The sequence below is a fragment of the Cottoperca gobio genome, chromosome 24, assembly GCF_900634415.1.
Source record: "Cottoperca gobio chromosome 24, fCotGob3.1, whole genome shotgun sequence".
Lineage (NCBI taxonomy): Eukaryota > Metazoa > Chordata > Actinopteri > Perciformes > Bovichtidae > Cottoperca > Cottoperca gobio.
Window position 1 is genome coordinate 21,668,120 of NC_041378.1, and position 25,719 is coordinate 21,693,838.

At 42.8% G+C, this 25,719-nt stretch overlaps 1 protein-coding gene across 1 annotated transcript in view; it reads left to right on the forward strand.

Moving 5' to 3' along the window:
- Positions 1 to 25,719, forward strand: part of LOC115003977 (BCL-6 corepressor-like protein 1) — a 141,997-nt gene that overhangs the window by 85,603 nt on the left and 30,675 nt on the right. Inside the window, exon 2 of the mRNA XM_029425918.1 lies at positions 17,302 to 17,894. Within this exon, the coding sequence (XP_029281778.1) occupies positions 17,302 to 17,894 (593 nt within the window). The remainder of the gene's footprint in view (positions 1 to 17,301; positions 17,895 to 25,719) is intronic.

Below are 25,719 nucleotides of genomic sequence, written 5' to 3' on the forward strand. Positions count from 1 at the left end.
CTGCTGGTGTGATAAAATGTTCTAGTGTTTAGACGTCTTTTGATAAGCAGGGTGCCGTATCGGGAGCTGAAGCTGTCTATATTTGATAGATACATTTGGATTTTGGAAGAACAAGTCCTCTTAACCACAGTGACCCTTTCCACTTAATAATGAAGGCTATTTGTAAATCTCCACTAAGGTATAGTATGTCAAATATCACAATGTACAATGTACAAGGCCAGACTAGCGGTTGTGGTAATCTTACAAACGACAAAAGGTACCAAGATCATATAGCCATTTATTCGCTATAGGATTTGCTAAGTCGTTTTAGAGACTGGTAGTCGCAGACTGAAAACTCACATGTTTCAACTGCACCTCGGCCAATGAAGAAGGGGGAAAAAAATAGAATAAAACTGCTCTTTGTATGTTGTTACATTGGTTTGACTTATGTGTAGCTAATAGTTGAATTTGTATTCTATTGTTTCTGTATGTTGCACTTGGTTTGTCTTATTTGAAGTTATTGTTCTGCACTTAAAGGATTGTACCTATTTGAAGATAATGTACTTCCAAGACTCTATTCGGAGTTGTATCCTCATGACTGTTTGCAGTTATTGTAAGTCGCTTTGGACAAAAGCGTCAGCTAAATGAACTGTAATATAATGTAATGCAATGTAAAGACACCTTTAATACCTTTAATCAATAATTCTGTGTTGCAAATAGTCTAAAAAAAATACATGCAGTGAGAAATAAGCAGCCATACCCTGAGTGTGTACATCCATGGAACATAATGGCACTTAGCTGTGCTAATATGCAGTATTATGCAATACTGCATATGCAAACACATTGCCGCTGAAAGGTGTCCGAACTGCAAGTCAAGCCATCATTGACGTTCATTTGAGTTTTAAAGCAAAAGACTTGGTACAAAGTCTCGACATGTGAACCCTTTCACTGCAATGGGGTGCACCAATGCAGCTAGTCCAATATATCACATCCTTATAGTTATATCAGTGATTGCTGATACTTTCACGAGCAGTTTGCACTGTATTTCAGCCACAAATGTCAGCACAAATGCTGAGTCCAACACAAAAGTGCCCTACAGTATAAGGTCACTGTGCTGGTGCCAAAAACTTTAACTACTTCATATTGAAGTAAGTGACAAAGACCCCAATCTTCCCTTTACAAATCAAATGTCTACAGTTATTTAAACAGGCTTTCAGTTTTACTTCTTATAACGTGTCACAGTTATAATTTTCATTAAGATTACATTTAAGGAATACTTTACCAACATTTTTAGAAAAATGCTTAATTGCTTTCTTGCTAAGAGTTAGATGAGAGCATTGATTCCAATCTGCTATCACATCAGTGTGGTAAATATAAGGCTACAACCAGAAGCAAATTAGCTTAGCATGAAGAGTGGAAACAGGGAAAGGTTTGGCTGTCATTGTCCAAAAGTAACCAAATCCACCTACAACCACCTCAAAGGGTTACTGATTAACACATATCTTATTTGTTTAATCAAAATAAAAATGAAAATGTGCCGTTTAACTTTGGGTAAGGTGTTGGATTATTTCCTTAAACTATTTGAACTTTAGATGTGTTGCTAGGCAGATTGTGTTACCTTTGGAATCAGAATCAGAGTCAGAATTGCCAAGAAGGTTTTCACATACAAGGTATTTGCTTAGGTGTATAATGGTGAATACATAAACACATTCAGAGAACATTTAATCTAAAAAAAGGGCAAATATATATATATAAACTATTGTAAAAACTATTTTAAAATAGATAAATGTGTACAAGAAATATAAATGCAATAGGAATATGACAATTACTATGAATAAATGTGTACAGTATACCTGAATTAAAAGTGAAAGAGCTGTGCAGTTTTAAAAGTGGCAGTATTGTGCAGAAATGTGCAAAGAAGTGAGAGGAATGTGCAAAGGTTCACAGTACAGAGTGCAAGGAAGAGTCTGTAAATGTTCAGATATATAAACACAAAGATGTGAGTTAATGTAACATCTAGTATCTATGGGAGGAGATAAGAGTCAGGAAAATGGCTTTGATCCTGATGGAGCGCAGCCTCCTCCCAGAGGGGAGCCATTCAAACATTTTTTGTCCAGGGTGGGAGGGATCGCCAAAAGGACCCTGCCCGCCTCACGGTCCTGGAGGTGTACAGGTTCTGGAGGGATGGCAGATTGCAGCCAATTACCTTCTCTGCAGAGCAAAATGATACGGAGCCAGCCCTTGTCCTTTGGTGTAGCTGCAGCGTATCAGATGGTAATGGAGGAGGTGAGGATGGGTTGGATTATGCTTTTGTAAAGCAACAACAAGAGGTTGGGGGCAACAGACACTTCTCTGAGTTTACATATGACATGGAGATTCATAATTTTTGGATGTAAGTGATGTGTTGATCAAAACTGAGTGAATTATCTATGGTGAGTCTGAGATATTTGAAGCTGTTCAACTGTTCAACAGTCTTGCCTGTGATGGAGTCCAGTGTGGGAAGTGTTAGATGTGGTAATGACCATGTGTCTTGTCCACGTTTAGTTGCAGGTAGTTATCAGTGCACCATTGTGTGGAGTGAGGAATGGAGTTTTGTTAGTTTGTGACAGAACTGTTACAGTCATTAGTGTAAAGGGTGTAAAGGAAGGGACTGAGGACACAGCCCTGAGGGGCTCCGGTGTTGATGGTGACGGTTGATGATGTTACTGTGCCTATTCTTACAGCCTGTGGTCTGTTGTTGAGGAAAGTGTGACGCCAGTGGGTGAGACGCAGAGATATATTGAGGTGGTGAAGTTTCTTGATCATCTGGTGTTGTTGGATTGTGTTAAAAGTGGAGCTGATGTTGTATGAGGGAGTGGAGGAGACATGCCACAGCATTCTCTGTCCCTTGTTTGGCTTTATCGCCTAACTTGTGGGGGCCTAACTGTGGTCTGACACTTGGCAGGATTGCGTTCAGGATCAGTTTTTCTTGCGTTTCATGGCTATTAGGGTAAGTGCAACCGGTCGGTAGTGGTTGTGTTCTGACGGGCGGGGTTTCTTTGGTACTGGTATCATGGTGGATGCTTTCCAGAGGGTGGGAATTGATGCGGTCCTGTAGGATTCCCATATGATGGAGTGGAGGATGGGAGAGAGCTCCATGGCACAGAGTTTGAGAACCCTAGCAGGGATGCCATCTGGTTCTGGTGCCTTGCCAGGCTTTTACCTGCCCAGCTGCTGCCATATATCCTCCAGTGAGAAGGGGGGAGGTGCAGGCTCATGGAAGAGGAGGGCTCTTAGTAGATCCTCATTAACAGAAACTCTATCTGTGCATGCCAGTGAGCCCTGTAGATGTGTAATAGCATCCTCTGACCATTGGGTGGTGCAGTGGGTCTGACGCTTGGTGCGTTTTAGGTTCGGTTTGTAGTATGGGAGCAGGAAAACAACATTTTGGACTGAATAACCGAGTGGAGGATGTGCCCGAGTATGTGCCCATAACACAAGTACAAGTACAGAATATTGTTATTCCTCGTGGCAACGTCTACATACTGTTGGAAAGAGGACAGAACATCGTTGAGTCTCCAGTTAAAATCACCCTCAATGAACACCGAGGCTCCAGAGTATTGAGCTAGCAGAGAGTTAGCGCCTTCCGCTACCAGGTCTGCTGATGCTTTAGTGTTAGTGCTGTGACACACCTTTAAGTAGGTAGCCCTGTTTTAAAGGAGATGCAAATCCCAGGGATAAACAATGGTTAACCTTCTGAGTCATCACAAGGCTGTGCTGGGCTGATGCGCTGAGTCATACCAAGCCAGCACATGTGTATGAATAGAATAATAGATAGCTATGTCATTCAGTGATGAAGCCAAATGTATTAGTGTACTCCTAAAACAGAAAACTATTTTAATAGACCTCTTAAAGCCTGTTGCATAACTGTGAGACATAAGCTGTATGTAGGAGGGTGAGGTATTTAAATTCAGTCTGTGCATTTCGCCACAGCTCTTACTCAGTGTGACCTAGAATGAACACAGATGCAAATAAAGTTTAACCAACAACACATGTCACATAATCTGAAGTCATCTACGAGGAAAGCAATGCATTGGTTTGTTCTAGTCTTTCATCTTTATATTAGTCTAGCCATAGTTGAATATTTGCAGGATGTTCTCCATGAAAGCATGATGAAATTGTTCCCCGAGCAAAGTGCAAAGAAAATGACAAGCTCTTTGACACAAGCCTCAAAAATGAAGCTTATATAATTAGGCTTGGCAGAGCACCAGTCATCAAATCGAAGGATGGTGCTGACTAATTGAGCAGACATATTAGCAGTGGTCTGACACGGCCAAAGAGTACTAAAGGAGGACTGAGGTAACACTGGTTGGAGAATTGAGCCTGGCACCGACCATAAAAGGAAAAGTCCATTCTCACATATGTTATATATCGTCAAGTATTAATATGTCATACATTCCAGGGTTATTCTACTGTGAAATATTTATAATTTACATCCTTGTAACATAATATTTCTTGTACATATCACTGTATATCATTAACTTGCACATTTATCTGGTTGCATTTCTTACTACTGAAGATACAACTGATACAATCTCTGTATGAATATTAATCAGACATGTTGAGAGTAATGGGAAGCTCTTGACACAAACTCCTTACACTTACAGATTTGTGAGATAACTGAAACATATTATGCTATTAATTTCATGCTCATAATTCAATCTGATTAAACGTTAAACATGCATAGGAGTAATGGACAATAAACAATAAAATGGACACAAAAATGTACAGTACCCATAAAGCCAAATGTGCAGTCTTTGATGTGCTGGTACAATAAACGTTCTAGTTCACACCAGATATTGGATGTGTACCAGAAAGCTTTTTGTGTGCACAAGAAACTTTTTCTGGTAGAATCTGCAAAAAGAGCATTATTACTTTTCTTAAAAGGTAGCAGACCTGGATATTCCAACAGTCAAAAAACTTCAATCCACAAATATGATGATAATGCAAATATTACCGCTATTAACTCAGCATGCTCTGTAGAGAAATCCAGTGCGCATTAGATTCCATGTTTCCATGTGCACTAAATAGTGTGCTGTAGATATCTTCTGGTGCCCATCAGAAACTTGAAGTACAAAACAGGACCCAAACTATTCAGTACCTTAAACACAAATCATTTGCTTGACAGTGGATGACTTTATGTAACCAAAGTTGCCACTGAGGTGACTGTAAAAACCCATCCCTATGTTTGATGTTTTCTCTCTTTGCAGTCTGTCTAGTTTATGTCTAGTGTAAAGACTGTTATCATTTCTTTAAAATGACATGTCACGAACCACGGAACGGAAAAACATAAGATCCAAAATACACGACTCAAACAGCGATGTTCAAACAAAAAAAGATCTTTTAATCCAAAATCCCCTTAACAAGAAACATACACTTGATTAAGTTTACAAGACAAATGGGCACAAAACAAGGGGCGACAGGACTATTTATACATGAGGTAAGGGGACACAGGTGACAACAATCAGGGACGGGGCAGACGATCACAGAAGCGGGAAATCAAACAAAGGCAGGAAGTTAAGTGACCTGGAACGAGAGGGAAAGGTGAGTTTCAAAACAAACAGGAAGTGCAAGACGACACTAGACAAGAGTGACGGTAACTTAACATAATGTGACCTAAGAAATATTCAACACTGAACATGAACTAAACTATGACATAAATACATGACATAACATTAAATAATCTGACGGGACATGACATTACAGACTAAAACACAGTCATTTTGGGCATGGCCATATTATTGTGTATACAGTATATCCTGATTTTCTTTGGAATTCACTTTTGACACACTTGTCCAGGAATCACACCAATAACTTAGAGCACTCTGACATATTTACTACATTCATTAATGTGGCTGTAGTAAAATATTTTGTGCACGTAAGCCATTATCTGAAAAACAATGAGGCAGTCAACTACGTATACAGGCAACATCAAGTCGCACACAATTTGGAAGTACAGCTTACCATCATTGGTAGAATTTAAGGATGGTGTAGAACACAGCACTTGTGTTGCTGAAACTGAAGAATATGGTTTCAAATGTTGGATAATTTTGTGATGAAATTCTGATGTCAATTAATGACAAATTAAAATTGTGTGGCAGTATGTTTTACTCTAAATAATAAAGTGATACTACAAACAGCAAATATTGATTCTGCAACACTTTATGTTGTCTCCTTTAACAAATAGATTGAAGAATGGCATGACATCAGAAGTTGAGAGTCACTGTGGATGATGATAACTATAGAAGACTTGATCTCAATTCAGAAATGCAAGAAACTTTGACAGAGTTACACAGTACAATTCCCTAGCATTTAGAATTAAAAGAGACTTTGTATTCTGTTCATAGGTCATGACTTCAATAATGAATTCATGAACATTACATTACAAAAACAATCCAGTTGGTATACATGCTGAATGACGTGGGTGTGAGTCCATCGTCTTCAATACAGTAGGTTCACAGCACATCCTGGTCATATGGAGCACCAGTGAGCAGCCAAACATCTCGCAGTGTGTCCTCATCGTCCTCAACAGACAGTGCTTGATCACGATGTAGAGGTGAAGCTTGTAGCGCTCTCAAATGACAGCATCAGATACACTGGCACTCGACTGAAGTCAGACATCTTAGCAATGCTAGCTGTGGAAATGTTCCAGTGTATGGCATATCTACAAAATGACCAAATAGATGAGGTAGCAGGTTCATTCATCAAAAAATAACCAACTGCCTCCAGTTGTATGGCTGGGTGATTAGCCTAAAATATACAAGGGCCAATTACAGGACAAAGTTGCAAAACTCTGGCTGACTAGAAGTGACTCACTGCTTTGAAAAAGGATTCTAGCGATAAATGCCTCCCAGCCAATATGTAAAGAAACCTAAAAAGGCTGAAACCAATGATTGTCCTTCACACTCTGATTGTTAAACAGATGAAAGCCTCAGAAATGTAAGACTTGAACTGTTGAATTCATTTCAGACAAAGAAATGGTGCGTACAAGAGAAGATGTCAAAGTGGCATACTTGTTAGAGAAGCAGGTTGGTGACAGGAAAGTTGCCAATTAAATACCCAGGTGGGAAAAGTGAAAGAGCACCACCTGCCTAGAGCAAGGCACTTAATTCTTAGGGGCAAGCAGATCTGACTGTGGCTGTACAAACAGCCTCCAGGTGTGAACTGCATTGTTTTCAGTGAAGCTTCCCTTGATGAGAAGTTAAAAGAGTGCAATTTCTAGACATTTCTGTAATTATTAATGTAATTAGAAAATTGTAATCCTGTTACATAGGCTGTAGTAAGTCATGTAATTGCATTTGCCAGCCACATGTACTGTCTTGTATTTAATGTGGTAACACTTTGTATGAAGACCACATCTAAAGAGCATTATCAATCAACCAATCAATTAATTACGATGGCATTCATCGTGAATTTATAATGCTTCATGTCTGCACTCTAACAAAGGCATTATACGTGTTTTATGTTGCTCTTGACTAGTTATACAATGTTTATAATACATTATAACTGCCTATACTCACCTGTATACATCTCAACAATCAACTGTAGCAAAGTCTCATAGAACACTATAATAGTACATGCAGTATCATTGTTATCATTGTATGTGTTAAGTAAAGTGGAGTAGATATTAATGAATATATGATAATGTATGTAAGTGTTTCCTTGTGTGGTGCGAGGTTCTAAGGACAGAGGGTGTCGTATCCTGTAAAGTCTGTAAAGCACACTGAGACAAATTTGTGATATTAGGCTATATAAATACATTTGATTTGATAATAATCACTTATGATGCTCATGATATACCCAACTCCGTCGAAAATAAGATAAGTCTGGTGGTTCGTGCTATGATGATCCTTTAACGCCTGCGAGCGCATCAGGTCAAACGTGTGTGTCCAGGATGAGAAGAGTCCTTTAGAATGTGTTTGGCTCTGCAGAGGCAATGGGAGCTGGATAAGTCTTCCATGGAGGCCAGGGGGCTGCAGATGATTTTCTGTGCGGTGTTGATGATCTGAAGAGCTCTCCTGTCTGCTGCTGAGCAGCCGGTATACCACACTGAGGTGAAGAATGCCCATATACCATTGATGGAGAAGTGGTAGAAGGTCACCAGCAGCCTTTCTCCCAGTCGGTTCTTCAGGAGCACTCTCAGGATGAGTAGTGGCTGCTGTGCCTTCTGAACAACCCCTGTGGTGTCAGCAGAACAAGAAAGGTGGGAACCCTTTCCACACAGTCCCCACTGATGGAGGGGGCAGGGTCTGCTCTGTGCTTCCTGAAGTCAACGATGAGTTCATTTGTTTTTGTGGTGTTCAGTGTCAGGTTGTTTGCTCTACACTACATTGTCGATTTCTAGGCCTCACCTCGAGTCTGACCGCAGTGGTGTCATCCGTGAATTTGTAGGTGGTGTTGGTGGGGGTTTACTGCAGTCATGGGTGTATAGATCATGTTCACACCAGGGCCCAGAACAGTATTTGCTTTCTGCCTAAAATATATATTTTTTGTTTTGTACCTTCTATACTATAAGAAACCCACACTAATTATGTATCTAAATGTGTTCATCATAGCTATGTGTTTATTATATGTTAGAGATGGCCTTTAATACGAGGCTTAATGCTCAGTTTATAATATTTTTGGGGCTTCGTGGATTTTTCTAGGAAAGATATGAAGCTCTCCTGCTTCCACTACTAGTAATTATAATTATAGGCCTCATTGATGTTATGCTCTCATTTATCCTATGGGGTGAGGTGTTATAGTTTACCATTTACATTGACGAAAGGTCATTTCTGACTTGTATAATGTCCAGAGCAAAACATCAGCTAATGCATTTGAAAATGAATAGTTCTCTATATGTTTCGTTGACAGCAAAGTATGTTTAGCTCTCTTTTGTAGGCTAATCACAATCACAAGCAAGTTTAACGGCTTTCCTTCCCCAGATGTTGTCTCCCGTATTAACCAGGCCAATCTCTGGGTCTGAAAAGTGAAGCCAATGCGGGATTACCTTAAACTTCAAGGGGCGACTACAAAAAGAAGTCCGGATGTGTAGGAGTTAATAAGAAAATAAACCCTATTTCTCATTTGATTTATTACCTCAGTAAACATTTTCCTAATGAGTTTATGGTAATAATAGAGTGCTTTTAAAAGGTACTAAAAGACACTTTACATGTACATATAATATTACAAATTACATTACGAAAAACAGGACATCAACATTAAAAATACATAGAAGTAATTACACATTAAAAGATCTGAAGAGGTGGGTTTTGATTTGGGATTTGAACATCATCAAAATCAAATCAAATGTATTTATATAGCCCAATATCACAAATTATACATTTGTCTCAGTGTGCTTTACAGACTGTACAGGATACGACACCCTCAGTCCTTAGACCCTCGCATAGCACAAGGAAAAACGTCCTAAAAGAAACCCCATAATTAAAGGGGGAAAAATGGAAGAAACCTCAGGTAGAGCAACTGAGGAGGGATCCCTCTCCCAGGACGGACAGACGTGCAATAGATGTCGTGTGTGTACAGGATAAACAACATAGTACAAATACAACATTTGACAGTAATTATGTTGTGTTGAAAAAAGAGAAAGTATGGATGAATCCAGGAAAATGTCAAAAAGGCTTCCCGGTGTCCAGCAGGACCAGGTCAGCAGGCGCTGTCACGATTCATGATCCTGACGTAATCTTTATCAGTGGCAACCTGCCACATGAGAGACACAGAAACTCCGGGGCTGATGCTCCGGATGCTATGTTAGTAACATACATTTACATAAATGCATACAGATAGAGAGGGAGGGGAGGAGAGAGGAAGAGAAGGAGGAGAGCAGGGAGGTGTCCCCGGCAGTCTAAGCCTATAGCAGCATAACAGGGGCTGATCCAAGGCAAGCCCGAGCCAGCCCTAACTATAAACTTTATCTAAAAGGAAAGTCTTTAGCCTACTCTTAAATCTGGAGAGGGTGTATGCCTCCCGAACACAAACTGGAAGCTGGTTCCACTGGAGAGGAGCTTGATAGCTGAAGGCTCTGGCTCCCATTGTACTCTTGGAGAACATGATGAGATCGGTACAGTCACGGATGTGTTTGGGGAGGGAGTTCCATAGGGAGGGGGCGGTGATGGAGAAGGCTCTGTCACCCTAGGTCCGGAGCTTAGTCCTTTGTGGCAGGGACAGGAGGTTGGCGTCGGAGGAACAGAGGGTGCGAGAGGGAGTGTGGTGATGGAGCAGGTCGGTGAGGTAGGAGGGGGCCTGGTTGTGGAGGGCTTTGTAGGTGAGGAGGAGGATTTTAAAATGGATGCGTTGGGGAACTGGAAGCTAGTGGAGGTTCTGCAGGACGGGGGTGATGTGGTGTGGGTCAGGAGACGGGCGGCAGAGTTTTGGAGTTTTTTGATGAGTTTGGATGGTGTTCCGTAGAGGAGGCTGTTGCAGTAGTCGAGTCTGGATGAGATGAAGGCGTGGATGAGGGTTTCGGCTGCAGGGAAGGAAAGTGATGGGCGGAGACAAGCTATATTTTTTAGATGAAAAAAGGCAGTTTTGGTGATTAATTAATGTGGTTCGAGGTTGCTGTCGAAAATAACTCCAAGGTTCCGGATGTGTGGGGAGGGAGAGTGGAGTTGTCAATGGTAAGGGAGAAGTTATTGTTGTTTTTGCTGAGGGATTTGGGACTGATAATGAGCATGTCAAATTTATCACAGTTGAATTTTAGAAAGTTCTTTTGCATCCAGGATTTTATTTCAGTGAGACAGTTGGTCAGAGTGGAGAGGGTTGCAGAAGTGATGGATTTTGTTGAGATGTAGAGCTGGACGTCGTCGGTGTAGCAAAGGAAATGGAGGCCATGACGACGTATGATGTGACCGAAGGGGAGGAGGTAGAGGATAAAGAGGAGAGGACCAAGCACTGAACCCTGGGGGACGCCTTGGGACAGGGGAGCAGGAGAGGAGGTGCAGTTGTTGTTGTTGATGAACTGTTGACGGTTTGTGAGGTATAATTTCAACCAAGAGAGAGCGGTGCCGGTGATGTTTAGGGAGGTTTCGAGACGGGAGAGCAGGATGGTGTGGTGGATGGTGTCAAAAGCTGCAGTGAGGTCAAGGAGGATGTTGGAGTTGGAGGAGATGAGGAGATTGTTGGTGACTTTCAGGAACGCTGTTTCTGTGCTGTGTTGTGAGTGGAAGCCGGATTGGAATGATTCAAACAGATTGCTGGAGTTGAGGTGGGTTTTGAGTTGCGTTGAGACTACACGATCAAGTATTTTTGAGAGAAAGGGGAGGTTGGAAATGGTCCGGAAATTACTCATGATGTCGGGGTTTTGTCCAGGTTTTTTAAGGATGGGGGTGACAGCAGCCAGTTTAAGTGAAGAGGGGAAGAGGAGAGACAGTTCTTGACGAGATGGGAGGGGATGGGATCCAAAGTGCAGGTGGAAGTTTTCATGCCGATCATAATGTTGGAGAGCTCCATGGGGGACACAGGGGAGAACTGAGATAGGGTCTGAGTGTTAGAAGGGGGGAGCGCATGGTCGGAGGTGGGGAGGGCAGGGGAGGTGGTCATGTTGCATTTTTCTTTGGGGGTGGGGATTGGGATGTTGATGCCAATGGTGATTGCCAGATGATCAGAGATGTTGAGGTTGAGGCTGGAGAGTTGGTGAATTGTCAGACCAGTTGAGCAGACTAGATCCAGGATGTGACCGCGGCTGTGGGTGGGGAAGTTAAAGCAATGGAGCAGTTACAGAAAGTCTATGGTAGGTTGGCAGTTGTCGTCGACATGGATATTGAAATCCCCCAAGAGGAGGGTGAAATTGCACAAAGCTGGGTCAGAAAGTCAGAGAGGTCGGATAGAAAGGAGGGGTTTGGCTTGGGGGTGCGGTAAATAATGGCAGTGACGAGGGGAGTGGAGCCAGAGTGTTTAAAGACAAGGTGTTCAAATGAAGGAGCGGCAGGAGTGGAAGTGGTGGTTATTTTAATGTCCTTTCTGTAGACTGCAGCAACACCACCTCCCCGCCCTTCAAGATGAGGTTTATCGATGTATGTGAATCCGGTGGGTGTGGTCTGGTTGAGTGAAAAATAGTCCATGGGTTTGTGCAAGGTTTCAGGAGACAGAGGAAGTCCATGTTATGGTCAGTGATTAATTAATTTAGAATGAGGGTTTTATTGATGAGTGAACGGATGTTAAGCAGGGCCAGTTTTAGATGACGTTTTTGTTTTTTGATCGGTTGGGAGGACTGAGGGAGGAGACGGAGAGTGGACAGATTCACGTGCTGTTTGTTGTGATGACATAATGCGGAAGTGGGGATGCGACGGGATGGCCACAGTGACGGGATGGAGTTTGGGGATGTGAAGTTATAGGTGAAGAAGTGGCCAGAGCCTCTGTATAGTGGATAGGTTCTGCGGAGTATTCCAGTTTCTCTGAGAGTGTTGATACGGTCTGGAGGCAGGTGGTGGTTGAGGTTATGGAGATCGGTGACGGAATATAACGGCGGCATTGTCCAGTGGGTTAGCGGTGACACAGAGCTAGCGTTAGCTAGTAGGAGAGAGCAGAGTGTCCTGGGAAGGAGAAGTAATGCACACACCAGTAGTATCCTCGGGTTACACCACAGCATACCGGCAGCCCGGCGAGGAGCAGTGGCAGCCTGGATAGGCACCGCTACAGGCTCGGTTAGCCTGTCGATCCTGTGCCGGGAAATGGAGGTAGGCCGGGTGCGGTGGTGTCTAGCGGATAAATCCAAACAGGGCTGACCACACTGGGATGGCTCGACCCCAGCTGGAAGAGCAGGTGGGCTTGTGTTGGCTAGCTAGGATACTGGTAGAGAGTGGAAGCAAACTTCGGTAGTAGGAAAGAGAGCCGAGTAGCAGTAGAGGGAAGCGTTGGTGTTACGACCCCGGCTCGGCGAGGGAAAAGGGAGTAACATACACCAGATGTTGATGGCAAAATAAGATATTAATAATAAAACACACAAGTACGAGGCATGTGGCTGACAACACCAGCAGCCCCGACTGTCGAGCTGGCCTGGCATTTGTATCCACCGGTCTCTCCAGTGCGCCTCGGATTGGAGAGCCGGAACAGGTGCACACCAATCACAGCCGGCCTTCATCAAGGTGGGAGGAGGAAGTGTCGCAGCCAATCAAGCGGGCGGCGGTCACACATCCAAACCTGCATACCTAAATAGGGACACAAGGTGCATGCATCCACAAAGTAATCCCCCTCAGATAAACAAGGCCGTGGCCGTAACAGTTGGTAGGTACAACTTTTAAACTAAGCTAATCTTGAGACGCTGAGTCTATAAAGTTATTATTTCTTTCTGTGTTAGACATATGGTAGAATGTCTCCACAGACACAAAGGAAGGCTATACCAGACAGGTTATAGACTTTGGACTTAAAATAAACGGCAAAACTTACAGATTGGAGACAGAGCAGCATTAGACGTCCTACCGCTCTCAGCCAGTGTAGTTATATGTCTTCTCATATGTGGTGTAGTTATATGTCGTCTTCAATACCATTAGTAAATTATGTCCCATTTAGAGTAAAATAGATGATAAAGAAGCGTATGCTTTAGGGCTTGGCTACCTTGTGATTGACAGGTTGGGACCAAGGTGTTGGGTCCTGTCTGGGTGCTCTCGGTGTTTTTGTCTTTCACAGCGTGTTTACAGTTTATGAAAAATAATTGTAGTAAGTTTCGACATCCTAAAAAGGTATTTTTCAGCATGCGGTTTCACTTTGCTCCACCCTCTCATGTCACTTCTGGTTCCAAAAAAACAAGATGCCAAAACACCAAACTCGAGGCTTCAAAACCATAGTCCACAAACCTTCACGATGACTACGAACACTTCTTATATCCAGTGTATGGTATTGACGTCCGAGAAAATCTTTGGATCCTGTGAGCAAAAGTAATTATTGTCTTGTTTTAATCTGCATCTGAAATTCACATGGAAACAGCTGCGGACGTGTGAGTTATTTGCTAGAATTATTCGCATTTGTTGTGAAAAGACCAAAAGAAGGCATCTCTTCCATTCACTTCCATACATAAAACTAATCCTGTGTGCTCTATATCTGTTAACTGCATAAGTTAAATGTTTATTATATACTCAAAGTCCTCCTGACGGTGCTCATTAGTGATGACCCACCCAGAGAGCCAATCAGCACCACCCAAAATGTGGAAATATGCGTTAAATTAAGTCAGTGCCGTCTCGTCATCATCTCTTCAAAAAAAGGAAAATAATATTAAAAACACATTTTGTTTTGTTTTGTTTTCATCAATGAAAACAAAACATATATTTAGCGTTTCCACATTCATACCAATGTGAATAAAGTAAGAGTATAAGCTCGTAAAGGATGGTGAAAATATTACAACATCAACTCAGATTCCGAAGTGTGTGAATCTCCATGGCTGTAAGACTTGTGTTGCATAAAATAAATAGTTTCATAGTGGTGACCCCATGACTTTTTATCAATCAAGCCATAAAAGTGCTCACTGACACCAAAGAAATATTAACAATTAATGAAATGATAAAGTGTATTCATGCTCCCCGGAGGATGAACCATCTGCAATTGGACACTATGACCTTGTTGGTTTGCCATCAAGGTTTCTGGTCACATTTATATTTCAAATTGTGTAATCTTTTAAATTATAATAATTACATTGCCTTTCTTCTAATGCCACCTTACAGGAGAACTTCCTGTTCACTCCACTATTGGTATGCTGTTGGTTCCATCTAACTGTTTTTATCATGAGGTGTAAGAAATAAGCAGTCAGTCTCCAGCGGCTGCTCGTGTGGTTGTCTTTTTCCTTCTTAAGATACTCTTCCTCAACTAAACATAGTCTTTCTCTCTCTTAATGACCAGGAAGATGCAAAATCAAAAAATATATTCTATAGATTAACATTGATTCCTATGCTTTGACTGTAAAGGCAGACTTTTCTTTAGTGTCGGCACTTTTAAAAACGGATACTTTACATATCACAAGAACATGTTTGGTTCTTTGAATATATTCCTTATTTTCTATCTATTTTTCTCAAGAAAACCTCTGTATAACAAACAATTCAATGTTTCCCTTGGAACTAGGAAAATATTTTATTCAGCGAGTTCACACACCTGCACAGGACACATTCCTTCCCTAAAACAATTTAAAAGGGGCAATTTCTGAACCAGGGACTGCATGAATAATAGAGGCTATGCTAATATGACGCTAGAAAACGAGGGTTATCTTGTTTTATCCACACTGTGCGAGTGCCTCCGTTACTGCTGCTGGCTGTTTGTGCTATGCCAGAGGGGCCCGCCTTTGAAACTCTTAATGAAGATCTTCTACTGACAGGAGGACTGAAAAAGTGACATCTGTTGCACTGCAAACATGACCACATTCACAGATAGATAGATAGATAGATAGATAGATAGATAGATAGATAGATAGATAGATAGATAGATAGATAGATAGATAGATACTTTATTTATGCCGAGGGAAATTCAGGATGTGGTAAATGGGTAAAGGGAATACATTATGCAGCGAGTGTGTGTCTAGGTTAGGGCGCTCTTAGGAAATCCACCATGCGTCCCACTCATTAATCTTATGAAAAGAAAGGCCGCTACAATCAATGGCTTGGTTGTTAGGGGTGATACACATCAACACTGAGACCTGATGGACAGCAGTACAGGCATCAATATCACAGCTCATAATGACCAGCTCTCTATGACGATGTCCAGAGCAGGTCAAGTGCGTAATATGGAGTGCAGCAGAGAATCTCTTCACGCAGGATTACTAATATTGAAACAACTAGAGGATTTATGATCTGTGTTCCTTGATAAATAATTTGTCATGTAGGCTCATACTGTATGTGCTGGTGAGTCTAAAAATCACATTGGTCACACTCTGTGCATTTTTCATTTTCACCATCTATTATTAACAGTTTCTCTCAATTGCTTTTCTATCCTGATTTACAGGCAGACAGTGTGAAAATAAATATCTGCAGCGATAAATATCTTAAGCATTCTCGTTTTTCTTTCCCTTCATTCCCCCAAATGCTGCCATAATGGTTTCAGTACAATACACCGAGGTATTGAAAGGTAGATCAACCCACTTCGGTGCCACACCACGCTTTGAATCATTTATAGATGAGCTGTTTGTCTCATCACACAGAATATACTGATTCACTATGCCGGGAAACTGCAGGGAAGAAAAATATCACCAAAAGAAAAGATTGGCCCTTATACTGTTGGAATATCTCAACACATCTGATCAAAAAGAAGACTGAAAATCGTCTTTTTTCGAGTATCAGACAGGTCAAAATATCCCAAAGACATATCAAATTCAAACAGGCAGACAGCTATGAAATAAAAAACATTCATGCTTTCCAGAGGATGAACCCATTGAACCCCATGAGCATTCCTCCAGCGCCACCAATAGGCCACATGTAACAATCTGCTTGTTCCGTGGTGTCCTGTTTTATGTTGAAGTGTTCACTCTCCCTTATTATATGTCTAGTGGTACTTCCTGTCTGTGTCTTTACCCTCCCCTTCTGATTGTTAATGTGTTCCTCCTGTGTCCATTTACTCTGCCCTTGTGTTTCTGCCTTTCTCATCAGCTGTGTCTTGTTCCCTCGTTTGGTGTCTGTGTATTTATCCCTGTCTGCCTCAGTGTGTTTTGTGGGATTGTCATTCATGTTACGTAGTGTCCTGCTCGTGTCCTGCTCGTGTCCTGCTCGTGTCCTGCTCGTGTCCTGCTCGTGTCCTGCTCGTGTCCTGCTCGTGTCCTGCTCGTGTCCTGCTCGTGTCCTGCTCGTGTCCTGCTCGTGTCCTGCTCGGTTTGTGTATGTTTGTTACTTTGTATTTGTGTACCTTGTTAGCTTCGGCTTTGTTTTCAATAAAGCTTGTTTTTTGTTCACATCATCGTCCAGTGAACTGCATTTGGGTCCTCACCTTCACCACACCGTGACAGTACAATCCCACCCAAAGATGGACCCAGCAGTGCTGGACGACGATGATTATTTTTGTCTTTATGTCGAGTTATAATATGTCTTTTGCGGGAATGGAAAGAGGCCGCCTGTGGAAGGGACCAGCAGGCCCTTTTTCGAGAGGGGCGGGCAGGTAGCTAAGAAGCCTTGGTTGAGGAATCTTCTGCCTCAGAGATTTCCTCAACCTTGCCAATCGGTCTGCCTTTCCGTCAGCTCCGTAGACCACCGTTCCTGCTGCCAGACCTCTGCAGACCCCGGCTGTCTCCCTGCCGCCTCTGCAGACCCCGGCCATCTCCCTGCTGGATGAGATGGACAAGCTTTTTGACCCTGCAGACTCATTTTTTTGTTTCTGCTGCAGGGCCACGACAGCCTCCAGGTCCTCTGCCGCCTCTGCAGACCCCGGCCGTCTCCCTGCCAACTCTGCAGACCCCGGCCATCTCCCTGCCGCCTCTGCAGACCCCGGTCGTCTCCCTGCCGCTTCTGCAGACCCCGGCTGTTCCCCAGCTGCACCTCGAGGACCCAGCTGTTCCCCAGCTGTTCCCCAACTGTTCCCCAACTGTTCCCCAGCTGTTCCCCAACTGTTCCCCAGCTGCCCCTCAAGGCCCCACCTGTTCCCCTGCTGGCCCTCGGGGCCCCAGCTGTTCCCCAGCTGCCCCTCGAGACCCTAGTCCCTGTTCCTGCTGTTGGGCCACGACAGCACCCTGTTTCTGCTGCTGGGCCGCAACAGCCCCCTGTTTCCGTTGCCAGGCCGCGACAACCCCCTGTTTCTGCTGCCGGGCCGCGACAGACTCCAGTTCCCGCTGCAGGACCTCCGCAGGCTCCCGTTCCCACTGCTGGACCTCCGCAGACCCCCACTGCCGGACCTCTGCAGACCCCTGCTGCCGGACCTTCGCAGACCCCCGTCCCCGTTGCCGGTTCTCTGCTGACATCCGCCCCAGCTGTTCACCACTTGTTTGTTTTCAATAAAACTCGTTTTTTGTTAACATCATCGTCCAGTGAACTGCATTTGGGTCCTCACCTTCACCACACCGTGACACCACATTACATACAAGATGTCTCAACATCAAACAAAAAGAACTAAAGAAACATATTTTTGCTGATTAATTTTCTGGCATGGCCTAATCAAATAAATAACTGATCATTTCAAGTCTAAAAAGCATTAAAGTTTTTGGAGTTAACCCTTTTAACTAAATATAAGCTAAAATGATAAGGACCTACATAGTTATTATCCTTTTACATTGTTAATGTCTGTTTTTGTAAAGTACAATTGTTACATTTGTAACATAAATATATATGAAATGGAAAGACATAAGATACATTTAAAATATGATATTTATACATTTATCAGAATAAGTATGATAAATTAGATACACGCATTTGTAGAAAATAAATTAATTATATGAACTGAAAAAGACATTTGTTCACTGAACAGCAGAGCTTTATAAATACAACTCCCCTCTCATGCTCCTTACATATACTCAGAAAATAATATGAATATGAAAACATTTCTTTATCTTATTAGAGTTGTCGACATTATTTACATTCATCATTCCACCTACATAACTTCATCAGGAATGTGAAACCACGGCTGAACTCGAGGAACAGCAGCAGTGAGTCATGAATACACCAATTGTGATGATTGTCATGGCTGGTGCAGCTCATTGTGACGACGGGGTAAGAGAGAGGTCAGAGCCGCCAACCCGCCCAGGTGATCCCACAATATGTGAACTTCAGACACACCATCAATGGAGTGATTATAAAGTTAGATGGGGCAAAAAAAAACTCTTTCTTCTTTTTTTAAGTGCTGGTATTTTTTAAAACATTTCTTTCTTGCAGCGTAATTCACCACAACAATCGCTCAGATAGTGTGGTTATCCAAAAGCAGGTTGCCGGGGTGTCATTGGGACAGGTGGTAGAAAGACAGGAGTGAGCTCTTATCCTGTACTCCTCTGCAGTCGGAGCTACCAGAGAGGTTTAATAATATCCCAGAGGCACAGATGAAACACTTTCTCCACAGTGGCTGTTTACTGAGGAGTGTGTTTGAAGTTGAGCTCAAGATGTCTTCATTTCTGTACCAGAGGAATTTTCCATGGGGAAAAATTGTAATTCAGATAAGGAGCAAGGGGAGAAAAAAAAGGAAAGAGGAGGGTGGGAGAAGACAGACAGAATCCAAGCGCTGCTTTCTGCTCCTGTGCTACATATAATTCAAGATAGGACAATGCAAGTAGACTCATCTGCCACTTTCATATTTTCATGATGTGATATCTTAAAAATCTACTGAACCACTTTTAACATGGGGCTTAGAAACCCCTTCAAATTAAGAAATGCCTGCTGTTGGCACCAGCAGGACCATTATTTATTCATATCACTCAGCCTGCTCCTGCAGAACTGCACTGCAAAAATCCTACAGTTTGGAAGTGAAGATTTAAATGTCCAGTCCGTTTGCTACCAATCTCTCTAGATGTTTGCTGTCGATGCCAAAGCAACACAAAGGATTATCAATCTGTATTTGCACAGAAAGATAACATTTCAGTTTTGTAGTTTGAATTGAAAAAAATGACAAAAAGTGACTCCAGAAAATGAAGATGAAATAGAAAGGTCTAACATTGGAAGGATATGGTGTGCTGAAGGTTTTTATAGAGGGTAACACATGCAGTACCTTTTTAAATTCAAATTGGCCACATGCTCTACCAAGTGAGCTACCGGACCGCCCACAGGCATGCACACGTTTAAGAATGTTCCTGTGTCATGTCTCTGCATTTGAAACTTTCTGCATGTTATTTGCCATCCAGTTTTCATTCCCAACTCGTCACACAATCGCACAGTTGTAAAAATGTGCTTAATGTTGCAAATACAAACATCACTACTTAGTTAGGTTTAGGAAACAAATCCTGTGTTGGGTTAAAAGGTTAAAGTTTTAAGTAGTCACCGTAATAAGTCAATGGTTGAAAGCGTTCTCCTGGGTGAAAGTGATATGTTGACCAGTCCCATCCCGTCCTTCCTATGCAGACTGTCTCACTCTTTATACTACGCCACCTGAATTCTGGACCACCTGCTCTGTGGGTCTAATATTGCCCCGGCTTGAAAGAAAAGATAAAAAGCAAAAAATGGAAAGTGATGACAGGCAAAAGGACGCCATTTGGTGACACCAGGCTTCTATCAGTGCGTATCAGGGATGTCCCCATCATGTTGTTTGGCCTCGATCAGAGTCCTTACATATTGGGTTTGTACTGATACCTATAAGATAAGATATACTTATATAATATTTCCAAATGAACCTTAGCGGATGTTTTGTCAGGAAGACTCTTATTGTTCACTCGAACTGATGGAAATACTCATAAGCCTAAATTATTGACATGATTTGAATGAAGTTTAACTTGAGGATGTGAATCCTTTACAATTTAGTCTTGTCATGTTTGTTCAGTGGAGCTTTTTCCTTTATTCTTTGGACACTGAGAACATTTTCACCACACAACAGACTTTAATTTTGCCCTGTAATCAAGTTAGTCACAGATTTAACATTAATAAGCTGCAGCTGATATAACCTGCCATCCACGACACTTCTCTTTGCTAATAAGAAAGAGAGGATATACAATGTCTGATCTCTCAAATCATGCGTCACAATCACACACCCTTCTTTTCACGTGTATGCGCTTAGGAATATTCCCACTGTGAGGCCTCGCTGAAGGAGAGAAGTGTTCCAGCTGCAGGTGGACAAAAAACAGGAGAATACAGTAAAAAAAGGATCCAATCGTGATCAGCTTTGATTTAGACGATACCGATCCACTAAAATATGTCAGAATCAGCCCGTTACCAATTCTTAGGATCAGCTTGGGAAATCTCTCGGGCCTATACAGTAATTTCATTTAGAAACATAACCTCCTGTATCACCCATTTTAAATACAAATATCAAAGTTATCAATGTTGTTGATAGTGTTGGCCGCTCAAAAACACCTTCACTATTTATAAATGTCATCGCAGGCAAATCAGTGATGGTCTGAAACTGTGTGCGCTGCATATAACAACTTATTTCCTATATGACTTAAATCATTAGAGATTCTCCAGCAGGCTTCTCGTCCCAGCTCAACGTTACCAGGAGCGTTCACTATCTAACGGCCATCGTCAATGATCCTTCACTAATAGCTGCAAATAAATATATTTTCCACTAGTAAGAGAAACTAAGTCATAACACAACACTGTTTACAAGTAAGTGTAACTATTGTGTGTTTAATGAATCCAATGTGATTCTATAACTCCACAATCAAATCAAATCTCAATGTGTTATCTCAGCAGCTAATGCAGCTGCACATTGTTGTCAACAGAACGAACACATGCAGCATCAGATGTGATCTGACTAAATAAATGGATCAATCTGTGACCTTTGGTCTTTATCATCAGCTGCACTTTTGTTGTTCATCTCCATTTCCATGTTCATTTGTTAAGTCAGTTTACACAACTGTTCTCTGCCTGTTAATGGCTCAACATATAGAGTAAATATAGACTCATGAGATGTGATAAACTTCTGACCCCCAAACACTCATCCCTCTATGAAGCCGGGTGTCCAGTCCACTGCCAACACCGTGGAACTGTTTTTATCTCATTGGTTTTTATCTCAACGCCGGCCCACAGGTCGACCGGCCCACTGGGAAACTCCCACTGCTCCAGATGGCCAGTTGGTGTGCTTCCAAAATGAGCAATGGTGAGTTTTTAATCCAATGCAAGTCCTTATAACAAATCAATTGTATTCTGTTTGATATAACAACATTTTATATTTTTTAACAGGGTAACAGTTGTTTCAGTATATTTATAGAATACCAAATCATTTTTAAAATGTATTTAATCATTTTAAGATTAGATTCATGACTCAAGTCCAGATCAAGTCATGTGACTTTGGAATTTATTTGATAGAGGATTCAAGCAAAAAGCAGATGACAGTGAAGACTCTAAATCAAATGTGACATTATCTCTGGAGACATGTTGCTGCAAAATGATATTGTCAGAAATATATCTCAAAACCTGAACAAATAAAACTGAAAGTATCTGTAAAGCTACAGATATACCAGTGGAGAAAATGTATGTTTGCAATTTGGGTAAACTATTTAACTATTATTATAAATTATATATATTTTTTTATAATAATGATAATAATTAAAATAACAAAACATTTTTTTGCAAAAATAAAACATTTCCCTTTGTGAAGCATCTGATTGAGTTTTGTTCAGCAGATCTGTGGGCTGGTTATCAGGACTGCTCCAGCAACAGCCCTGCTTTCGCTCAAATAAGCACTAATTGAGATGGCCAGCAAAGCGAAAAAGCACGGTGCACTCGTTATCTATCAAGGTATTGAATGTGATCAGTATTGTGTTTCAGAGAAGGAGGTTGTGTCACTGCGTTGTAGCCATGTGAGGCTCACAGGCTGTGTGGTTTCAAAAAGCACAATGAAAGACTGTGGTTTTTAGTGAGGAGATGAGATGGAGGTCATTGCCAAGAGTGGCCTCTATAGTGCTGCTGAGAGCATGAGGCATCCTGGCAGCCTCTCCGACAGCACCGGGGGCCGCTGATTAAAGACAACAAGAAAGGCTGGATACAGGAGGGGATGAGAGGAGCAGTCAAACTGTCACCGGGGTTGTAAAATAGCTACTGCAGAGGCAAAGGACACCATTCACTCACTGACAGCTCTCTCTGTCTTCCACCCGTGGGGGTGAGCTGAAGGAGGGCGGCGGCCTCTCTGCTCTGCTTTGGTGTCAATGCTGACATGCTTAAATATTCTCAGTTTGCATGTATTTCAACTCATGGCCGACAAGCTCTTCACTTGCCACTTTACTCGTGAAACAAAGCGAACGCCTCCTTTCTCATTCTGAGTGTTGTTTGTGTCTATCTGCATTCACAAAGGTCAGGGATGGAGTGATAACTTATCTCTGCATGCTGCTTGTCTTTGATATATGAGGGTGGAACACAGAAATTAAAAGATAAAATCAAAGTTGATGAAATAATAATCGATCTGATAAATGTGCTCAATACTTTTAACTTCCTTTCATATCGTCATTATCTCTGTGATTATCATTCATCACTAAGCGTTTTACCAAAAATTAGCACACTTCATTTTTTAGTCTGTAATTCTTTTTCCATTCTTAAATTGCCTAAGAACAGGATATATATATATATATATATATATATATATATATATATATATATATATATATATATATATTTGACAAAATAATCTTTGTTTTGACAAAAAGAAACAACCTTGTGGCCTTACTCAGTGGGGTTTAATAAATTAGGAAATTGTTTTTGTGAAGTTTTTTAATCGCACGTTCTTTTCTTCAAGCTCCTTAGCCTTGTGTAATATGTTGTCATTACAAATTAATCAAACCAATTTTCCCTGCTGCACTGTTGTTTCTAAACTCCATCCTGATTGCTGCCACAATACAATAATAGTCTATATACAAACCATAAGTGTGAAGATAGAAAAATTACGATTTTATTAAGATTTATATTTAGAATGAATAGAGGGGGCAGTATAGCACGATATCAAACTCAATGAATGACAGCAACAATGACAGTCATTAGACAGAAAGTCTAACAGCCAGGCAGGCCAGAGAAACTGCCTCATCTACCGCCTTGTTAAAGTAAATCAGTTATGCTATTACAAATATAAACAATAAACAATACTAGCCTTTTAGTGGCTGTTAAATGTATATAATCATATGCTCTTGTTAAACTTCCAGGCAAGGCTGATTTACTAGACGGAGCTATAACCCCAAGGTGAGCCAAGAGGCCAAAGTTCACTGCATGACATGTTTTTATTGGTCATTTAATGGATTTGTTGTTTGAACGACTGAAGTACAACATCAACTTAAGCAGGACCTGCATTATTAGTTAATTATGTGTGATGTAATTGATTTATCCATCCATCCATCGTCCACCGCTTATCCGGGATCGGGTCGCGGGGGCAGCAGCTCCAGTAAGGAACCCCAATCTTCCCTTCTCCGGGCCACATCCTCCAGCTCCGACTGACTTCCATCAGGGAAATTGACGATGATCCCCCATCAGCTTCCAGCTCTGCCTCAACCATAGAGGGCGTGTTAGTCGGATTCAGGAGTTCCTCAAAGTGCTCCTTCCACCGGCCGATAAACTTCTCAGTTGAAGTCAGCAGGGTCCCACCCTTGCTGTACACAGCTTGGATGGTTCCTCGCTTCCCCCTCCTGAGGTGCCAGATGGTTTTCCAGAAGCACCTTGGTGCCGACCGAAAGTCCTTCTCCATAGCTTCTCCGAACTTCTCCCACACCCGCTGCTTTGCCTCTGACACGGCAGAAGCTGCCGCCCTTCTAGTCCTTCGATACCCTGCAACTGTTTCCGGAGTCCTCCCGGATAACATAACCCGGAAGGACTCCTTCTTCAGTCGGACGGCTTCCCTGACCACCGGGGTCCACCACGGTGTTCGAGGGTTACCGCCCCTTGAGGCACCTAAGACCTTGAGACCACAGCTCATCACCGCAGCTTCAGCAATAGAGGTTTTGAACATCGCCCACTCAGGTTCAATGCCCCCAACCTCCACAGGGATGGCTGAAAAGCTCCGCCGGAGGTGTGAGTTAAAGATCCCCAGGACAGGGGCTTCCTCCAGACGTTCCCAGTTCACCCGCACTACCCGTTTGGGTTTACCAGGTCTGTCCAGAGTCTTCCCCCACCCCTTGATCCAACTCACCACCAGATGGTGATCAGTCGACAGCTCCGCCCCTCTCTTCACCCGAGTGTCCAAAACATGCGGCCTCAGGTCAGATGATACGATTACGAAATCGATCATTGACCTTTGGCCTAGGGTGCTCTGGTACCACGTGCACTTATGAGCATCTTTATGTTCGAACATGGTGTTTGTTATGGCCATTCCATGGCTAGCACAGAAGTCCAACAACAAACGACCGTTCGGGTTTAGATCAGGGAGGCCCTTCCTCCCAATCACGCCTCTCCAGGTGTCTCCATCGTTTCCCACGTGTGCGTTGAAGTCTCCCAGCAAGACTACGGAGGCGCCTACTGGAGCTCCCTGCAGGGCTCCATTCAGGGTCTCCAAGAAGGCCGAATACTCAGAACTGCGGTTTGGGGCATAGGCACAAACAACAGTCAGAGTTTTCCCCCCCATAACCCGAAGGCGTAGGGAGGCGACTCTCTCGTCCACCGGGATAAACTCCAACGTAGCGGCGCTCAGCCGGGGGCTAGTGAGTATCCCCACCCCGGCCCGACGCCTCACACCTTGGGCAACTCCGGAGAAGAATAGAGTCCAACCCCTATCCAGGAGTACGGTTCCAGAGCCAAGACTGTGCGTGGAGGTAAGCCCCACCAGATCCAACTGGTAGCGATCCACCTCCCGCACTAGTTCCGGCTCCTTCCCCCACAGAGAGGTGACGTTCCACGTCCCCAGAGCCAGCCTCTGCTGCCCGGGTCTGGTCCGTCGAGGTCCCTGACCATCACCGCCACCCATGTGACAGCGCACCCGACCCCAGCGGTTTTTCCCATGAGTGGTGGGCCCACAGGATGGATGGATGGGAGGCACCACGTAGCTTCTTCGGGCTGTGCCCGACCGGGCTCCGTGGCAAACCCGGCCACCAGGCGCTCGCTGTCGGGCCCTCCCTCTGGGCCTGGCTCCAGACGGGGGCCCCGGGCTTCCTCCGGGCAGGGTCTCTCCTTTCCTTTCCCTTTCTTTCATGAAGTCGTTTTTGAACCATTCTTAGTCTGGCCCCTGGTAATTGATTTAGTACATATCAAATTACCACAAACT